The sequence below is a fragment of the Gambusia affinis genome, linkage group LG17, assembly GCF_019740435.1.
Source record: "Gambusia affinis linkage group LG17, SWU_Gaff_1.0, whole genome shotgun sequence".
Taxonomy (NCBI): domain Eukaryota; kingdom Metazoa; phylum Chordata; class Actinopteri; order Cyprinodontiformes; family Poeciliidae; genus Gambusia; species Gambusia affinis.
In genome coordinates this window covers 9,876,040-9,891,202 of record NC_057884.1, presented here as the reverse complement: position 1 = coordinate 9,891,202, position 15,163 = coordinate 9,876,040, and the positions used below count along the sequence as shown (strand labels likewise).

General features: G+C 38.3%; 1 protein-coding gene across 3 annotated transcripts in view; it reads right to left on the bottom strand.

Annotated features, from left to right (window-relative positions):
• LOC122846762 (potassium/sodium hyperpolarization-activated cyclic nucleotide-gated channel 1) overlaps nucleotides 1-15,163 on the bottom strand; it is a 94,918-nt gene that overhangs the window by 50,279 nt on the left and 29,476 nt on the right. For all 3 annotated transcript variants that reach the window (XM_044143907.1, XM_044143908.1, XM_044143909.1), the window contains one exon: nucleotides 12,303-12,726. In XM_044143907.1, coding sequence (XP_043999842.1) covers nucleotides 12,303-12,726 — 424 coding nt within the window. The remainder of the gene's footprint in view (nucleotides 1-12,302; nucleotides 12,727-15,163) is intronic.

Below are 15,163 nucleotides of genomic sequence, written 5' to 3'. Positions count from 1 at the left end.
TTTCAGAACAGCAATTGTTTTGTGTTGGATTCTATTTACTTTTTTGATTTTCATTTGTGAAAAGTGTAGAAAATGTTTCCTTCACATTACAACTGCGGTACTTTGTTTGGACAAACCTCAATATTGTGGTAATATTATAAAAAGGGGGGGGAAAAAAAATCAAAGGGTTAGAATGCTATTACAAGAAAATTAAAAGGCAGTAGGAAGTGCTTCATTTTCTCTTTTTTATACGTAGGCAGGTTAATTTTAGATTTAAGAATAAACCTGTACAGACAAACTTTCTGCCCTCTTTTTCTCAGTTACTTCCTTTTGGTGTCACTACCTTTCTGTGTCCATGTCTGTCTCACTGTCTCCACTGTGCAGACATGTCTCTTTGCATCCAACATCAAACAAAAGGAACAAATTAAGAGACAGACTGACTGCAACAGAAAGAGACAAAGAGAGGGAGAGAGCAATAAGTAACCCCATCAAATGAGTTCACCCTTGTTTACAGCAACTGTATGATACAGCTACTGTATCAGGCTTGATTATGTTCCCCTACCTGGAATTAAACATCAGTCTAAATGGTAATGTGTCTGAGTGCTTAGAGAACAACACCTCCATCTGCAGATTTTCCTTTACCAAAGGTCAAACTATATGATACACATTAGATCAGTATAACACATACCTAGCTCTAACCCTAGCACGGTTGATAGCAATGTTGCCTTGCAGAAAGAAGAAGGTCTTGTGTCTTTCTGCATGGAGTTGGCATGTTTCCCATGTGCACACATGGGTTGGTGCCTGTCTCCAGCAGTCATTCAGCAACACAAAATTCAACAAGCATGCCCACACACACCTAAGTCATGGTTTTGGACAGTGTGTGGAACAACAATACCAGGAGAACCCCAATGCAAACCTAGAATGAGAATGGCTGTATGGAGTTTTTTTTTTTTATTTAACTAATTTGTTTCTACATAAAAGTTACATCTTATAAAAGCTCAATATTGCATTAGGACACAGTGCTATAAGGGAAAATCAATTGTAATCTGCTAATTATCTTTTATAACCCTGGAACTGTTCAGATAAAAACTACTCAGATTATTAGCTTTTTGATTGTGTGTTTTAACAATATAGAATGCTATGGAGTACATCCAGTTCCCTAAATGCTTTATAAGAGATAACAGATTTTGACAATGTTTGCAAACGTCTCGCTCACCCATCCAAATCGCTGCATTTAAGTGTAAACAATCACTACCATGGCCACAGCTGTATAAAAACCTGCACCAAGACAAGCAGACTGCTTGTACAAAACAGTCAGTGAGTTCCAGTGCAGAACTATGACAGGATAAATAAATCCAGCCATGAAAATTCTTTGTTAGGAAATATTCCACAGTCTGGTATTGGTGTTTTGACAAAGTTGAAGTGACTGTGAACTGCAGCAACTCTGCCACACATCAGTAGGCCACACAAGTTACTAGTGAGATGCAGGGGAAGGCAAAGCACCGGATGCAGCGTTGTAAAGCATGGACACTCTGGGTTCTGGAGCAGTGGAAACACGCCGCCTGGAATGACAAATCATGCCTCCCTGCCCGTCATCTAATGGACGGGTTGCAAGGAGAACAACACTTCTCTGATTGCATTGTGCCAAGTGTAAGGTTTGGTTCAGAGGCGAATATAGAGTGTGATTGTTACTTAAGAGCTGGGCTAATTCCCTTAGAATCAAAGGAACTCTTAAAGCTTCAGCATACTTTACATGACTGCAAAGCAGTGAACATAGTACAAAGACCTGCATAAAAGAATTTGACATGGAAGAGCTTATCTTGACAGCAATGAGTGCTGGCTTTAAGGACACATTTGAGATGAAATAGAGAGGAGACATCAAAATTTGACCTTACAAATGTGTTTCTGAAAGAATGGTGAAAAACACCGATAACAACATGTCTGTAATTTAGGGAAGCCTTCCCAGAAGAGCTGAAGTGGTTCTATCTGCGAAAGCTGAACCCATTAAGCCCTATCAATTAAAAATAGGACGTCACTCATGTTCATAATTATGTGAAGGTAGATGAGCAGATACCTTTGGCAATAGTGTGTATTTTGCAGTGCATGTTTTTCTACCTCATTTTTTTTCTCTTCCCCCATCGACCTGCCACAACTGTGGTTGTCTGGGTCTCTTTTACAGTTTGGCAGCATGTCCAGAAACCAGACAATTGATTGGGTTAAAATGTTAAATGAATTGGATTTTTTGAGCTCTAGATGCTCTAGTTAGTTGTAGAACTCATGAACGTTCTATAACTCTTGTGGGGATTCATTGTGGCGAGTAAATCCCCACAATGGTCTTGTGTTTCTAGTTTATTACCAAGTTAAATGCTCTGGAGTGGCACAACCCACACTCAGACTTCGGAGGAGCAAATAAGCGGCAAGTAGTGGGGTGTCTGTGGAACTGAAGCACAAAGAGACTAGAACCATTATCATAATTTTAAAAGTATTAAGCAGTTATGCAGATAGTTTTGCATGACCTCAGATTTGATAAATTTGTTCTCAGAACAATTTCGATTCACAAGATAACCAGCAGTAAAAAAAAAAAAAGCAGCCGCAGTTTTATTCTCCCTTGGTCTCAAATCCATCTATGTTCACAAAATAACAGCTTTTACTTTTCAGACAAAAACAAACAGTTTCCTTGAGTGGTTCTCCCTAGTACTTTTCACTGAACCCCAGACAAAAACATGGAACAAACTAAGAGACAGATATACTGCATCTTAGTCTTTGATATTTATTTTAAAAGTGAATCAACTAAATGATGTTTGAAAAACTAAAATCCAATCTGTGTCTGTCTATTGCATAAAAAACGTTCACAAACAGATTTACCACCAACTCAGCTGATTAAAGCTAAATATGAGTAATGAATATTTAGCGGCAAGTAGTGGCAAATACTCAATAAGAGTATTTTTTACTCATATTGAGTAAAAAAAAACAAAAAAAACTACGTTTTACTCATATTTCTCAAATATGAGTAAAACGTATATATTCTTGCTTATAGGCAATGGCCAAAACAAAATTAAAATGTTCTGTGAAAGTTAAGTGGTTATACAAAAACATTGCATCTTCTAAAACTTGTGAGCGCAAAACAAAAGTTAAGTTTCTAACAAATTTTGCAACAAAGACTAATTTAATTAGTGCTTTTCTTGTCTATTCTTACGCCACAATATTCATGTTGCTTCCTTCTGGTCTACTAATGAAGACATCTAAAACAGTATGTCTTCAATTTTTCAAACAAATTTTTTTTTGACACTAAGGAAGAACAGCAAAATGCTACTGTTGGCAAGCATGGCAGGAGAAGGGCTTTCCCCTACAAAGGGCTCACCCTACAAACTGAAATGTGTCGAGTTGGCTAAATCCTACTGCAAGTTGAACTGGATCGCCATGCTAAGGTTAGCTGAGATGGGAGTTTTTGACAACACACACTCCAGAAGGGCCAAGAGTAGAACACAAAAGGAACATATAAATCATCAAAAGCAGTGGCAGTAGTAGTTTTGTAAAAACACAAGTATAACTTCTGGTCAGATGCATTTCTAATGAAATCATTTTTTAAGCAGCAGATTTCCTTCCACTTTCTCAAACCTAAATGTGACCTTAAACTCTGTGTGCTTAACCATATGGAAAAACAATTAGCACTCTCTACTGCAGTTAACAAGAGCAACTAGCAACAGAAGGAGCAATTTGGCAAGGAAAAATAAGATAGTCAGCAGGGATCAAGGAGAAGAAGTCGTTCTTTCAGGCTGTTGAGTCTGGGATTTTCCTCCCCTTGAGCCAAGAGTGAGCTTCCCTCAGTGAGCTGAGCAAGAACAGAATTCATGGTGCATTATGCTCATCGTCAGAGAGGCTCTTTTGGAAGACAGAAGACGAGAACTGACAGCGTGAGATGAAAAAAAAAAATTAATAAAAAAAAAGCAACGTCCTTCATTTCTCTTTGCATGACAAAATTGGTCTGACGAAGTCCATTTAGCTACTGTGTAGAAGTCAACTTTGTTTTTTTCTTTTTCTTTACACAGAAATTTTGCTGCAGCCACTTTGGTGCATTTACTTTATCATGACTTCAATGTTAGCATGTGGAGCATGAGAACTCCACTTCATCCAACTTTTTATTTTTTCCACCATCAGGAGATGCTGCCATAAAGACCACCACCCTCTCAAACACACACACGCGCACACACACCCTCCCAACGCTCACCCAACTCCCTCAATCCTTCTTCTGCAACATGCAGGCTGCTTTGAGGCTTCATCAGTTTGATAAATAACACAGATATCTCCGGGCATCCGTTAACTGGTGGTGCAAAACTGGATCCTCAGCAACATTTATAGGTTTTTTTTTATTTATTTTTTTGTTAAAACAAAGGGTTCTGTTTTACTGAATGAGGGACATTAAGTCTTTTTATTGCTTATCTTTGCAACAGGAGTCTCAGTCATGCTACGGGTGGATCGATATTTTCCACCGAGCCAGATTGAAAGAGTTCGGTTGTGCTGCCAAGCTGCCACATGCCTCCTCTCTTATTGGCCACAGGGTATAAAATAACCAGATCCACACACAAACACGTAGACATGACAACAATCCTCAGCCTCTCGCCTCGCATCAAATCACAGGACGTAACAAGAAACAGTTGTACGCAGACATCAGCCAACGGCTCTGCTCCAACGCAGAGTGAGTCCTGTAGCCACACATTTCTGCTACCCGCTCCCTGCTTGTGTGTCCAACAGCTAAATACCATTTGAGAGAATATGGTAATGAGGACAGGCTCTTTTTAATTATGCTCCTGTAAATGCCATTTGGTGCTCTCTCTGATAAATTAGCTGTGCATTTCTTCTATACGTTGACGTAGAGACATATGGGAGATGGTAAGAAAAAGAAAAAAACAAAGCAAAAAGAGATCACTTGCATGTCCTGATAATAAAAAGTTTGAGCTTAATTTTACACAACCAACTGCGAAAGCCTGTTTTCTAACTGCAACGGATGATAAATGAAAAACTATGCAGCTGGCACTGCTGCTGTGATTCACCAATGAAAAGAAACACAAACTGCTCCCCTTTCTTTGTTTCCCGTCTCTCTACTCTCCTTTAATCTAACACATGATTTAGTACATCGTGAGTCAGCGCATCCCTGTGTGTGTGTGTGTGTGTTTTTTGTGAGTGTGTGTGCGTGGCTGTGCGTCTGCGGGTCTCCACGTGGTTCTGGGACGCTGGCCCCATGGCTCTGAGCACCTGGCACAACCTTTACTGAGACAGGTGAAGCAAGGCCACGGGACACTGTAACGCCCACTAATCAGCTATAACACGAAACAAGCTGGTAATGAGATGCCTTCGGCTTCTTTGCTCATACGTACTTTATTTATATATTTTCGCAATCCTAGTTAGTTCCTTCTCATGCAGCACCGTCAGTTTTCTTTCTTTTTTTGTTGAATTTTTTTAAATATTTTTTTTGTTTTTACAATCTGCCACCCTCCTTTTCATAAATTATGTACTTGGGTTATTCTCTAACCATGGATTCAAGTCCCTTCTGAGTGTACAGCTCACAATTTCAGAGTGAAACAAACCACTTTTACTGTAGTTGCTGTTACTTTACCAAACGCAAGTAGACAATCAGCCCTACAGTACCACCAGAAATATGGTAGATTAAAATACTGGGCGAATGCTGGCATCTATTATGAATTAATCAGAGATGAATATGAGATGTACAAATCTGCACATGAACCAAATCAGACAATTTTCAGCTCAACTGTTCCTGCTCAGCAACAGTTGAAAATTAAAAAAATATATTCTTTTTATGGTAAAAAAAAAAAAAAGAAAAGAAAAAAAAGCCTTTACTGTCATGCTGAAGGCACTAAACTTCAGGACCAACAGCTACAGAGTGAAGATGAAACAAAATAAGCTATTTTCAGTACCATACTAAAAAATTTATTCCTTAGGATACCTATTAGCTATTTCTAATAGCTAAGCTATCAGTTTAGCTAATAGTGCTTTAAAAAATATATACAACCGAAAGAAAACTGTATACAGATCTACAAAGACAGAAATGGTACAAACATTCACACTGAATGATGAATGTTTGTCTGTAGAAAGCTCTAGTGTCTCACAAAGGTATGAGTAATTTGAAGGCCAGTAGAAGATAGTTTCGTTTTCCTGCTGCCACACATGGTAAACTGGATACACCAAGGTCAGCTTGCTCACAATTTCCCTCTTTCAGATCGATTTACCAATTGTGAATCCAGCACCTCGGGTTGGGAGAATAGATCTGTGCTGATAAACTCTAATTAAAGAGATCACTTAGTTAATGGCTGGGAGTCAGCCCTAAACTTTGTGTAGAGCAAACTACACAACTGGAAACACGGAAACTGTATTCACAAATTTATAAAGTGGACACACTTTATAAATTTGAATATTACTTAATACTAATGGTAGAATTTTGAGAAGATCTAATGAACTTGAACAGTAAACGTCCTGTGACTCGGTTACATCAATCAGGCTGCCTAAGAATCCTTGTCTTTTCTTTTCAATCCATTTCCAAGTTCATGTCAGATTAGGAGTAAAAAAAAAAAAAAAAAAAACTTACCCAAGAGGTTTAACATTAACAAAAATAAAGTTTCCTGGAAATACAACAATGAAAGTGTAAATCATTTTATTACAAAAGTTTCTGTTACTATGGGATGTTTGTGCCAAATTACAACTGCAAGCCTGTTACAATATCAATTTCAATTGTATGACATACTTTGAGTAGACTCCAATGTTGCTATACCATGTGTAGAAAGTTGATCTTAAATTGTGAATGCATTATGCTTGAGTGCATGGTGCATCATTTTCCAATAAACAATTTGCATTATTTTACAAAATAATGCACATTCTTCAAAAGAAAATTTATATATTTAATTTCTAAATATATTTAATTTTCATATATATATATGTATATATATATATATATATATATATATATATATATATATATATATATATATATACATATATATATATATGAATTACTATATTTTTTTTGCAACAACTCCATTCCAAAAACATCCAATTAGTAAATCTCATACATTCAAAATTGTAATCTAAGGCATAAAAAAAATGCAGCTCTGTGTGGATTAGGTGTACTGATTTCATGTTTAATCCAACAGTGCAGCATTAGTCAAACTCAGCCTGAGGTCTCACAGAGGTTAGAGCCACCCCAGAGGGCCGCTGTGTTGCCACAAGCCCAACCTGAGCCCTCCAGCTTGAGCCGGAATCTGGCAGGAGGCCGGGTGGCCGTGATGAGCCAGATGTGGCACTGGGAGCTCTGGGGATTTTCTACATGCAGTTTACAAATGTTATCCTTTAATTATGTGTTTGCATCTTTTATTAAATACATTAAATCCACACAGAAGCAGCAGTTTAAGCAATCCATTCCTATAAATCTTCCCATGGACAAACGTATTTTCATGAAAATAACGTTCTCAAAAACAGAAAGCATGCAAGGGCTATTTTAGAAGTTGGACACGGTAAAACTTTAGTGTAATGACTCAAAAGTCCTTTGTATAATTAGCCTGTGAGGGCATGAAATAATAAGAGAAACATACGGACAGAAGGTTCGAAATACATGAGCAGAGGGCAAAAACGTCCTGGAGACATCCCCAATAACACTGATGAAGTTAAAGTTTAAATAGTGTAAATGCCACCCCTAATCATTGTCATTATAAAAAGCCACTCATTAGACTCTCAGACATTACAGATAAGTAGCTGGAAGACAACCACTCACCAAAACAATCAAGGTACTTTATCACCACCCAAATACAATACAAGCATTTAAAAATACCAAAAAACTGTCTTTACTTCTTTACTGCAGAGTACATTATCCTTGTATGTTGGAAAAATGAGGCCAAAACAAGGGACTTTCATCCAGTGCACATTAAATTCTAAATGAATTCAGAGGAAAGTAACTGGCAGAGAGTGAAACAACATCTGAAAGTTGTTTCTACTCAATTTCTTTCTTCTTTTGTGGTCTCTGGTGGATGATGTTTTATTCAAAAGCAATGAAACCTCTGGTTTATGAGTTCACAACATATAGGACTCCTTTTATTCAAGTCCTCACTACCAGTAATTAAACAACTCCACTTTATGGTGCCCCCAAAAGAAGACCAACATGACCTAAAAATTTTAATTGATGACAAAAACTTTTGTCCTATTTTATGTTGAATGCTGTCATTTGCGATTCCACATAAGCAGTGGCGGGTTGGAGGTGTTAACAACTCTACTTAGCGAATGAATATCATAGCATCATTAACAAATACCTATTTGATCATTTTTGGTATATTAATGACCAAAAAATAAAGTTAAGCTACATTCAGTTTGCCTAAAATAAAATTAGAATGTGGAACAGCCTGTTTTGGACATGAGTACAGGGAATGCTACTCATCACTTCCAGCAGATGGAGCATTTTTAATTACTTGCATTAATTACTGCAACATGATGTAAATGCTTTAAAGCTGTTCTGCAGCACAAGCTTTAAAATGCGTGTCCAAATCCAGCAATTTAGCCTTCACTTCCAGTGAAAAGTTCACATCCACTCATCATAGAATGTCACGTTCATTTTTGGCCTTTAAGAAACCATTTGGAGCATTTTTCTTTACCCAAGATAAACCACTTTCATAATTTCCAGGAAAAAGAGTTTGCATAAGCTTGAATTTACTGTGAATTTTCTCAAATCCATACTTGGTCAAAACTGTCAATGCATAAGCAAATATAGATTTTCAAACCCTCTCAATTGTAGATGTATGCCCTTTAACAGATTAGTACCTGGACCACATGCTTTCTGTACCCATGGCAACTGACAAAAGCATCTTATGTGAAATTTTGACCCCTCTTCTTAAGAGAAATAGTAGACGTCATTTAGCTGGTTGGTTGCCTGACATGGACCTGATGTTGCACTCAAATCTCTTTACTACAGAGAAACAGTCTACCAGTTGAAAATAAAGACATACTGTTAACCTTAGAAATATTAAACTGGGCTCAACCATTTTCAAACCTATCATACAGTGGAATCAAAGCCAGTTAGACACTGTAATGGAGGGTGCTCATCAAAAAATAATTTAAAAAAACATCACCTAAAATCCTGTACCAGCGACAGGACTAAATGTGAAAAGTTTAAAGGATATCAACATTCCAACAAAATGACTGACTCTTTATATAGTGCCCAATATAGTGAATGAGAAAATAATATGACTCGTGAGCGTAGCTTAAATCAGAGCAATATTTTTATTTCTGGTTTGATTTCGACATGAAATCAAACCAGAAATATGACTCCATTAATCGTGGCGTGAAAATATGCTGATGTCTGCTAAAATCAAATCTGTCCTGTTTACCTCCTCACAGGAAGATCAGAAAAAAGGTGTTACTTTTCAGGTGTGTAAACAGCACGGTCTTCCAAGTGGTTGGTGCCTGTTTAAATTGTCCTGTTTGAGTGTAGGCCATATTTACTGCTCCCCATGACCTTTACGGCGAACGCTATAATTTCCCAAAGCTCTGCACATTGCAATAATTATGTGAGAGTAAACACACAGATGAATAGCTGATCAAACACAGAGAGAGCCATGCATAAACAGCGGCAACCAGCAGCACAAATACCAAACAAGGTAGGGTGTGGGAGTGCGCCGGTGATTTAACTACCCAGTCATCTGTGATGGATTCCTGCATTGCAACTTTCGACAAGCTTCCTAGCTTATCTTATAGTCTCTCCCTCCCCAATGGCTCACAGTCAAGTGAGTGTATCCACTCAGCTGTTTTATTTAAAACACTACGTGTTCTCGATTTTGGCACAAGCAAATTTAACAAAACTAAAGCGCAGATTTACTAAAACGTGGCAGGTAGTTACTTCAGCACACCTGCAGCTGACTACAAACCTATTTTTAACACACATGGCCAACATCTATCATTTTAAGTAAAAATAAACTCCTTCCCTGTGGATAAAAAAGAGGCATGAATACAGCCAACATATTAATATGCAGTTTGTCTCTATAGTACAAGATCTAAAGAGGATTAAAAAAAGACAACAAATCTGAATGTGGCCAGTTCTGACTCTCTGGCCTGTGGTGATGATTAAACAACACCCATCGTTCCTCCGCAGACGGAGGAGAGAGATGTGACAAAGTGAGGAAGGAGGCGGCCAACACACTATGACAGATGAAGGAATAATGGATGAACATAGAGGATGGAGAATGACTTATTGTGGAAACTGACTGCCTGAATAACTAACTAAGTCTTTGGTTGAGCTGATGTAATGACGGTACGCTGCTTGAAGTCCATTACGACGGCAGAGGCTGTATTTGTCCCTCCATTAGCACTCTAATCCTGATGCAGACACCTGACAAGGTGGAACTGACTAGACTCTTTCCAACACATGTCTCCTGCGGATGTGTTGGCTATTGTGAATGTGGCTCTAAACAACACTCAACACCCTATTATTGTAATTTTAAAAAGCCTGACATCTAAAAGGGACAAAGGGCTAAACAGAAATGACAAAGCACATAGGTGAGAAAAGTGGAGGAAAGGAACAACTTGAATGAGAAGCAGAGAGAGAAAAGCAGTGCTGTGAGCTCTGCTCCTCTATTCAAGCATTATGACGTGTCCCTATATGCTGCACTGACAGGCAGCATGCTCACTGCAGATTTTCATTAACCTTGCTGCACCAAATATTTGTCTCATCCACACAACACTTGGACCTATTCGAGTCGCTCTTTTCTGTGTGCTATTTTATAAGGCATAAAAGGGAGACTGAATAGAAATAACAGACTGCACTAAAACTTTTTATAAGCATATATATATATATATATATATACACACAAAATGAAGCGCAGAAAGCATATGTATTTGGTAAATAAAAAACAGTGTAAGCAAATTTCATCTGGATTTCATCAGCTAGCCTAGTTAGTAAATAGAGTGTCCTTGTGTGTAGTCTAATCTCAGTATGTATGCAGCTGTTATGCGAAGGCCTCAAACAAAAGCTAAGTTTTAAAGGTCTCACGTAGAGCCATTTCTTTATGAACGCAGGGAATACAGAAAACACATGGAGAGGTCCAGGTCCTCTCAACAGACGAGAAATAACTTTTCTGCATATTTGCAAAAATAATATTTGGTGGAAAACCAATCCTGTATGAAATCCCAAACACACCATCCCTGTGGTTTAATATGGTAATGGCAACCTCATGCCATTTTCCAGCAAGGACAGGAAGCATCAGAATGGTGGTGAGATGTAACCGGGCGAAAATGTTTATATTCTGAACAAGAAATCACAAAGTGTAGTCCAGCACATTGGCCTTTTAGTTTAGCACTAAAGCTATTTTTTGTTAACCAGCTCTGGTGTGCAGCATTTTACAACAGTACTTACAAATCAGCCTTCTCTTGCTGATTGTCAAGGCTTGTCAGGCTGTTTTTCTTGACTTTTTTAGTACCCAAAATGCTGGGAAATCAATTTGGAATTGGTGTCAGCTTTTTCAATGCTGCTGTAATCAAGAGTTGTCAGGTAGCCTAACCAGATGTCTTTATTACATAACCATGTCACACAACAGTGCAGCTCTAAAATTGCTTCCTGTCTTACTTCAAAATAAGAGTCCTAACTGCAAATACAAGCAAGATATTAAGAACACCTTATACCCACAGGCTAACAGTAACTAGGTAGTTTTTTTGCAAAACAGGCTTCACTTTCGCAAAACATACTGAAGTGTGTTCGTATTATGCGATCTTGAGTCAACAGATATCATCATAATTCTGGTTTCCACTTGCAAGTAGGACAGTACTGCGTGTAGTTATTAGAAAGAAAGACTTTGTGGAACTGAGGCATACCTTGAAACAGAAAGCATGTCCATGCCTAAACAGAAGTGCCTCTGTAATGTATTTTAAAATATCTATTCACTGTAAAACTGTACTGGAATCTGTATATTAGACTGTATATTACCACAATTAGTAAGAAAACATGCATAATTTAGGTGTGGAACATTACTTATGACCTGAAAATCACAAGAGCAGGATAAATCCTTTCTCAACTGAAAATAATTAACTTTCTTTAAGTTTGAGATTGTTCCCACCACCATGTTGCATCTAGCTTTACTGTGTAGAATCGTCAATGGGTAATGTAGCCTTTTATCGCATTTAGTCAGTTATGTCTCCATAAAAACCCTCTAAAAATGGCACCGGGTGGTTTTACATCCAGCTCACAAGCCCAAATATACACATAATACTCTCATAACAACTACTTTGTCTTTTTTTCCTCCTTTTAATCTATATGCAAAAAAATGGCATATACACACCTCCTCCCACTGATGTATATATCTGATGAGCCGGGACAATCTCAACAGACGCAGGAGACTGAGGATCTTGGTGAAGCGGACGATACGCAGAGCACGTGCAGTTTTATACACCTCCGAGTCAAAGCCTTTCTCCACTATTAAAAAGATATAATCCACCGGAATGGAGGAGAGGAAGTCCACCACGAACCAGCTCTTCAGGTAATTCATCTTGATGACCTTGGGGTCGAGGATGATCTCAGAGCTCTCCTCATTGACGATCCCCGTCCTGAAGTTCATGACCAGGTCCACCAAGAAGATGGTATCCGAAGCCACGTTGAAGACCAGCCAGGTGGTGGTGGTCTGCTCTGAGAAGAAGGTTATTCCCACAGGAATGATGATTAGATTCCCCATCATCATGATGAGCATTATCAAGTCCCAGTAGAACCTGCAACCGAAATACATGCAAATTAGTTAAGCGACAAAAACAAGGCAGCTTTAGCTAGTTAACATAAATCGATAAGATTATTGTGTAATCTTAATCTCAATTGGTGGTTTCACTGATTTCAAGGTGGAACATTTAAGACTATGGCTTTTATTTTACTATGTGAACCCTCAGGAAGAATGAAGATCCACACTAGAGTTATTGCCAGATCTCATGACCATGATTCAAGGACACTGTTTTATCTATTGCAACCACTTACTGTCCCTTTTCAGGACTCTTTGGACTGAGACCCGCTCATACTTCACAGCCCTGTTAATGTCCCTGCGCTCTGCCTTGCTGTGCAAAAGAAAGAAAAAAAAGAAAAGGAAAAAGGCAGGAGTAATTTATCAGTTCCCATGCTCTGTTCACCAAGCGTCCCAGGCCCCAGAAAGGGCTGAGCGACCACGAAATGAAAATAGATGCTTTCAGGAATCCTATCTCCTTCTAAAAACTCTCCACTGACGCCAGCCTTGCTCGCTTCTGTCCCTGCCTCGCTGCCTGCTCTCTGACGTTACCAAAGGTGGAAATGGACTTGCTGGCTGCTTGGCAGGCTGCCTGTCGGACGGGAGGACCGGCCACACAGTAATGGATCTGTGTGAATACATTAAACCAGGGCCTTGGCTTTATAAATACCCACAGATCATGTGTCCGATAATTGTCTTCACTTCGGCCGAAAAGCGGTCTTCAAGGTGGCTCATAAAACCTATTGAAGGTATTTTTACACCAGTAGCAGATATTGAGCCCTGCAGTGGATGCTTAAGGAAATTGCATGATGCACTTTGGGTTTTACATGCATTATATTCCTCTGAGGGGTGTTTCATTTTAAGATATGAAGACAATGATGGTAATAAGAATCATTAATTGGACATTCTAACCATTAAGAGTTAAAAAAATTATACTTTTTGGCGGCTTATTGTGCCACTGTAATATTCCATGCCTATAAACACATCCATGTTCCTTGAGCATCTGTCATGTTACAACCACAGTGTATCCTATAGAACAGTGTTTCCCAACCCTGGTCCTCAAGGCACACTGCCCTGCATGTTTTAGGTATTTCCTTGCTTCAGTCCAGCTGATTTCAATTGATGAATGATTAACAGGCGTTTGTTGAACTGCAATCAGTTGAATCAGGCACATTAAAGCAGGGAAACCTCTAAAACATGTAGGACAGTGTGCCTTGAGGACCAGGGTTGGGAAACACTGCTATAGAACAGCATGTTGGGGACAATTGTGTAGAAGAAAAACTAAACATGGTTTGATACTTTCTTTTGCAAAGAAAAATCTAGTATGAATATGTAACTATTTTTTGCTGCAATTACAGCTGCTAGTTATTTAGGGTATGTTTCAACATACCCTAAATGTACTTTATTCTTTCCAAAACCAATCTGGCACAGTCAGACTGGATTGTGTTCAGCTATTCTCAGCTGGATCTAGGTCTGGACTTTCACTAGGCCGTTCTAACACATGAAATTGCTTTGATCTAAACCCTTTTACTTTAAATCTGGTTGTTTATTATTTCTGTCCTGTGGGTAGGTGAACCTCCTATATCCAGGATTGTCCTGTATTTAGTTCCATTTATCTTCTATCAACTCTAGCCAGCTGTTTGTTGTGGATCTTTGTTCTTGGTCTGCAACAAACAAAACACAGGACTTTCTTCTCATCTCCTCTCCGTTAAGGATGGATAATAGTTATATTGTCAAAAGATTCTCTCACCTGAGAGGTGGATCTCTGCAACTTCTCCTGTGCTACAAAGGAGCGTAGGTTGCTGCTCTGATTAATTCCCTGTATTTTTATCCTGTAGGGGTAGGTTTTATACAGAGATTAATTTGGACTCAAGTGGACTCTTGTTTGCTAAGAATTTAATTTAGGGATATAAAATGAAAAAGGGGCTTAAATGATAAAATTGCAATGCTTTTTCAAGTGCTTGTAAAAACATTTTAACATTTAATTTTCATTTCACTTAAAAAGTACATCCTCGAGTCCCAAGGCTGTAATGTGACAAAATGTGAAAAATGCCAACACAGAGCTCTGGGGAAAAAAATAGGAGACCACTGCACTGAACCTCATTGAAAACTTCATGGTTATTCCTCCAGATATTGACTTCTGAACTCTTCCTGAGTTAAAACATTAGTACTATTGTGTCTAAGTAAATGTGAACTTCTTTTCTCTGCATTCTTTGAGGTCTGAAAGCACTGTATGTTTTACGTTATTTTTGACCATTTCTCATTTTCTGCAAATAAACACTAAATTTTTCCTTGGGATTTCGGAGACATGCCGTCAATGAAAAAAAAAAAAAGTTCATTTTACTCAAACATGTACCTATAAAAAGTTAAATCAGACTGAATGTTGAGAGGTCTAAATTTTTTTTCCAGAGCTGTATTTGCAAGGCACTGCAAGTAAA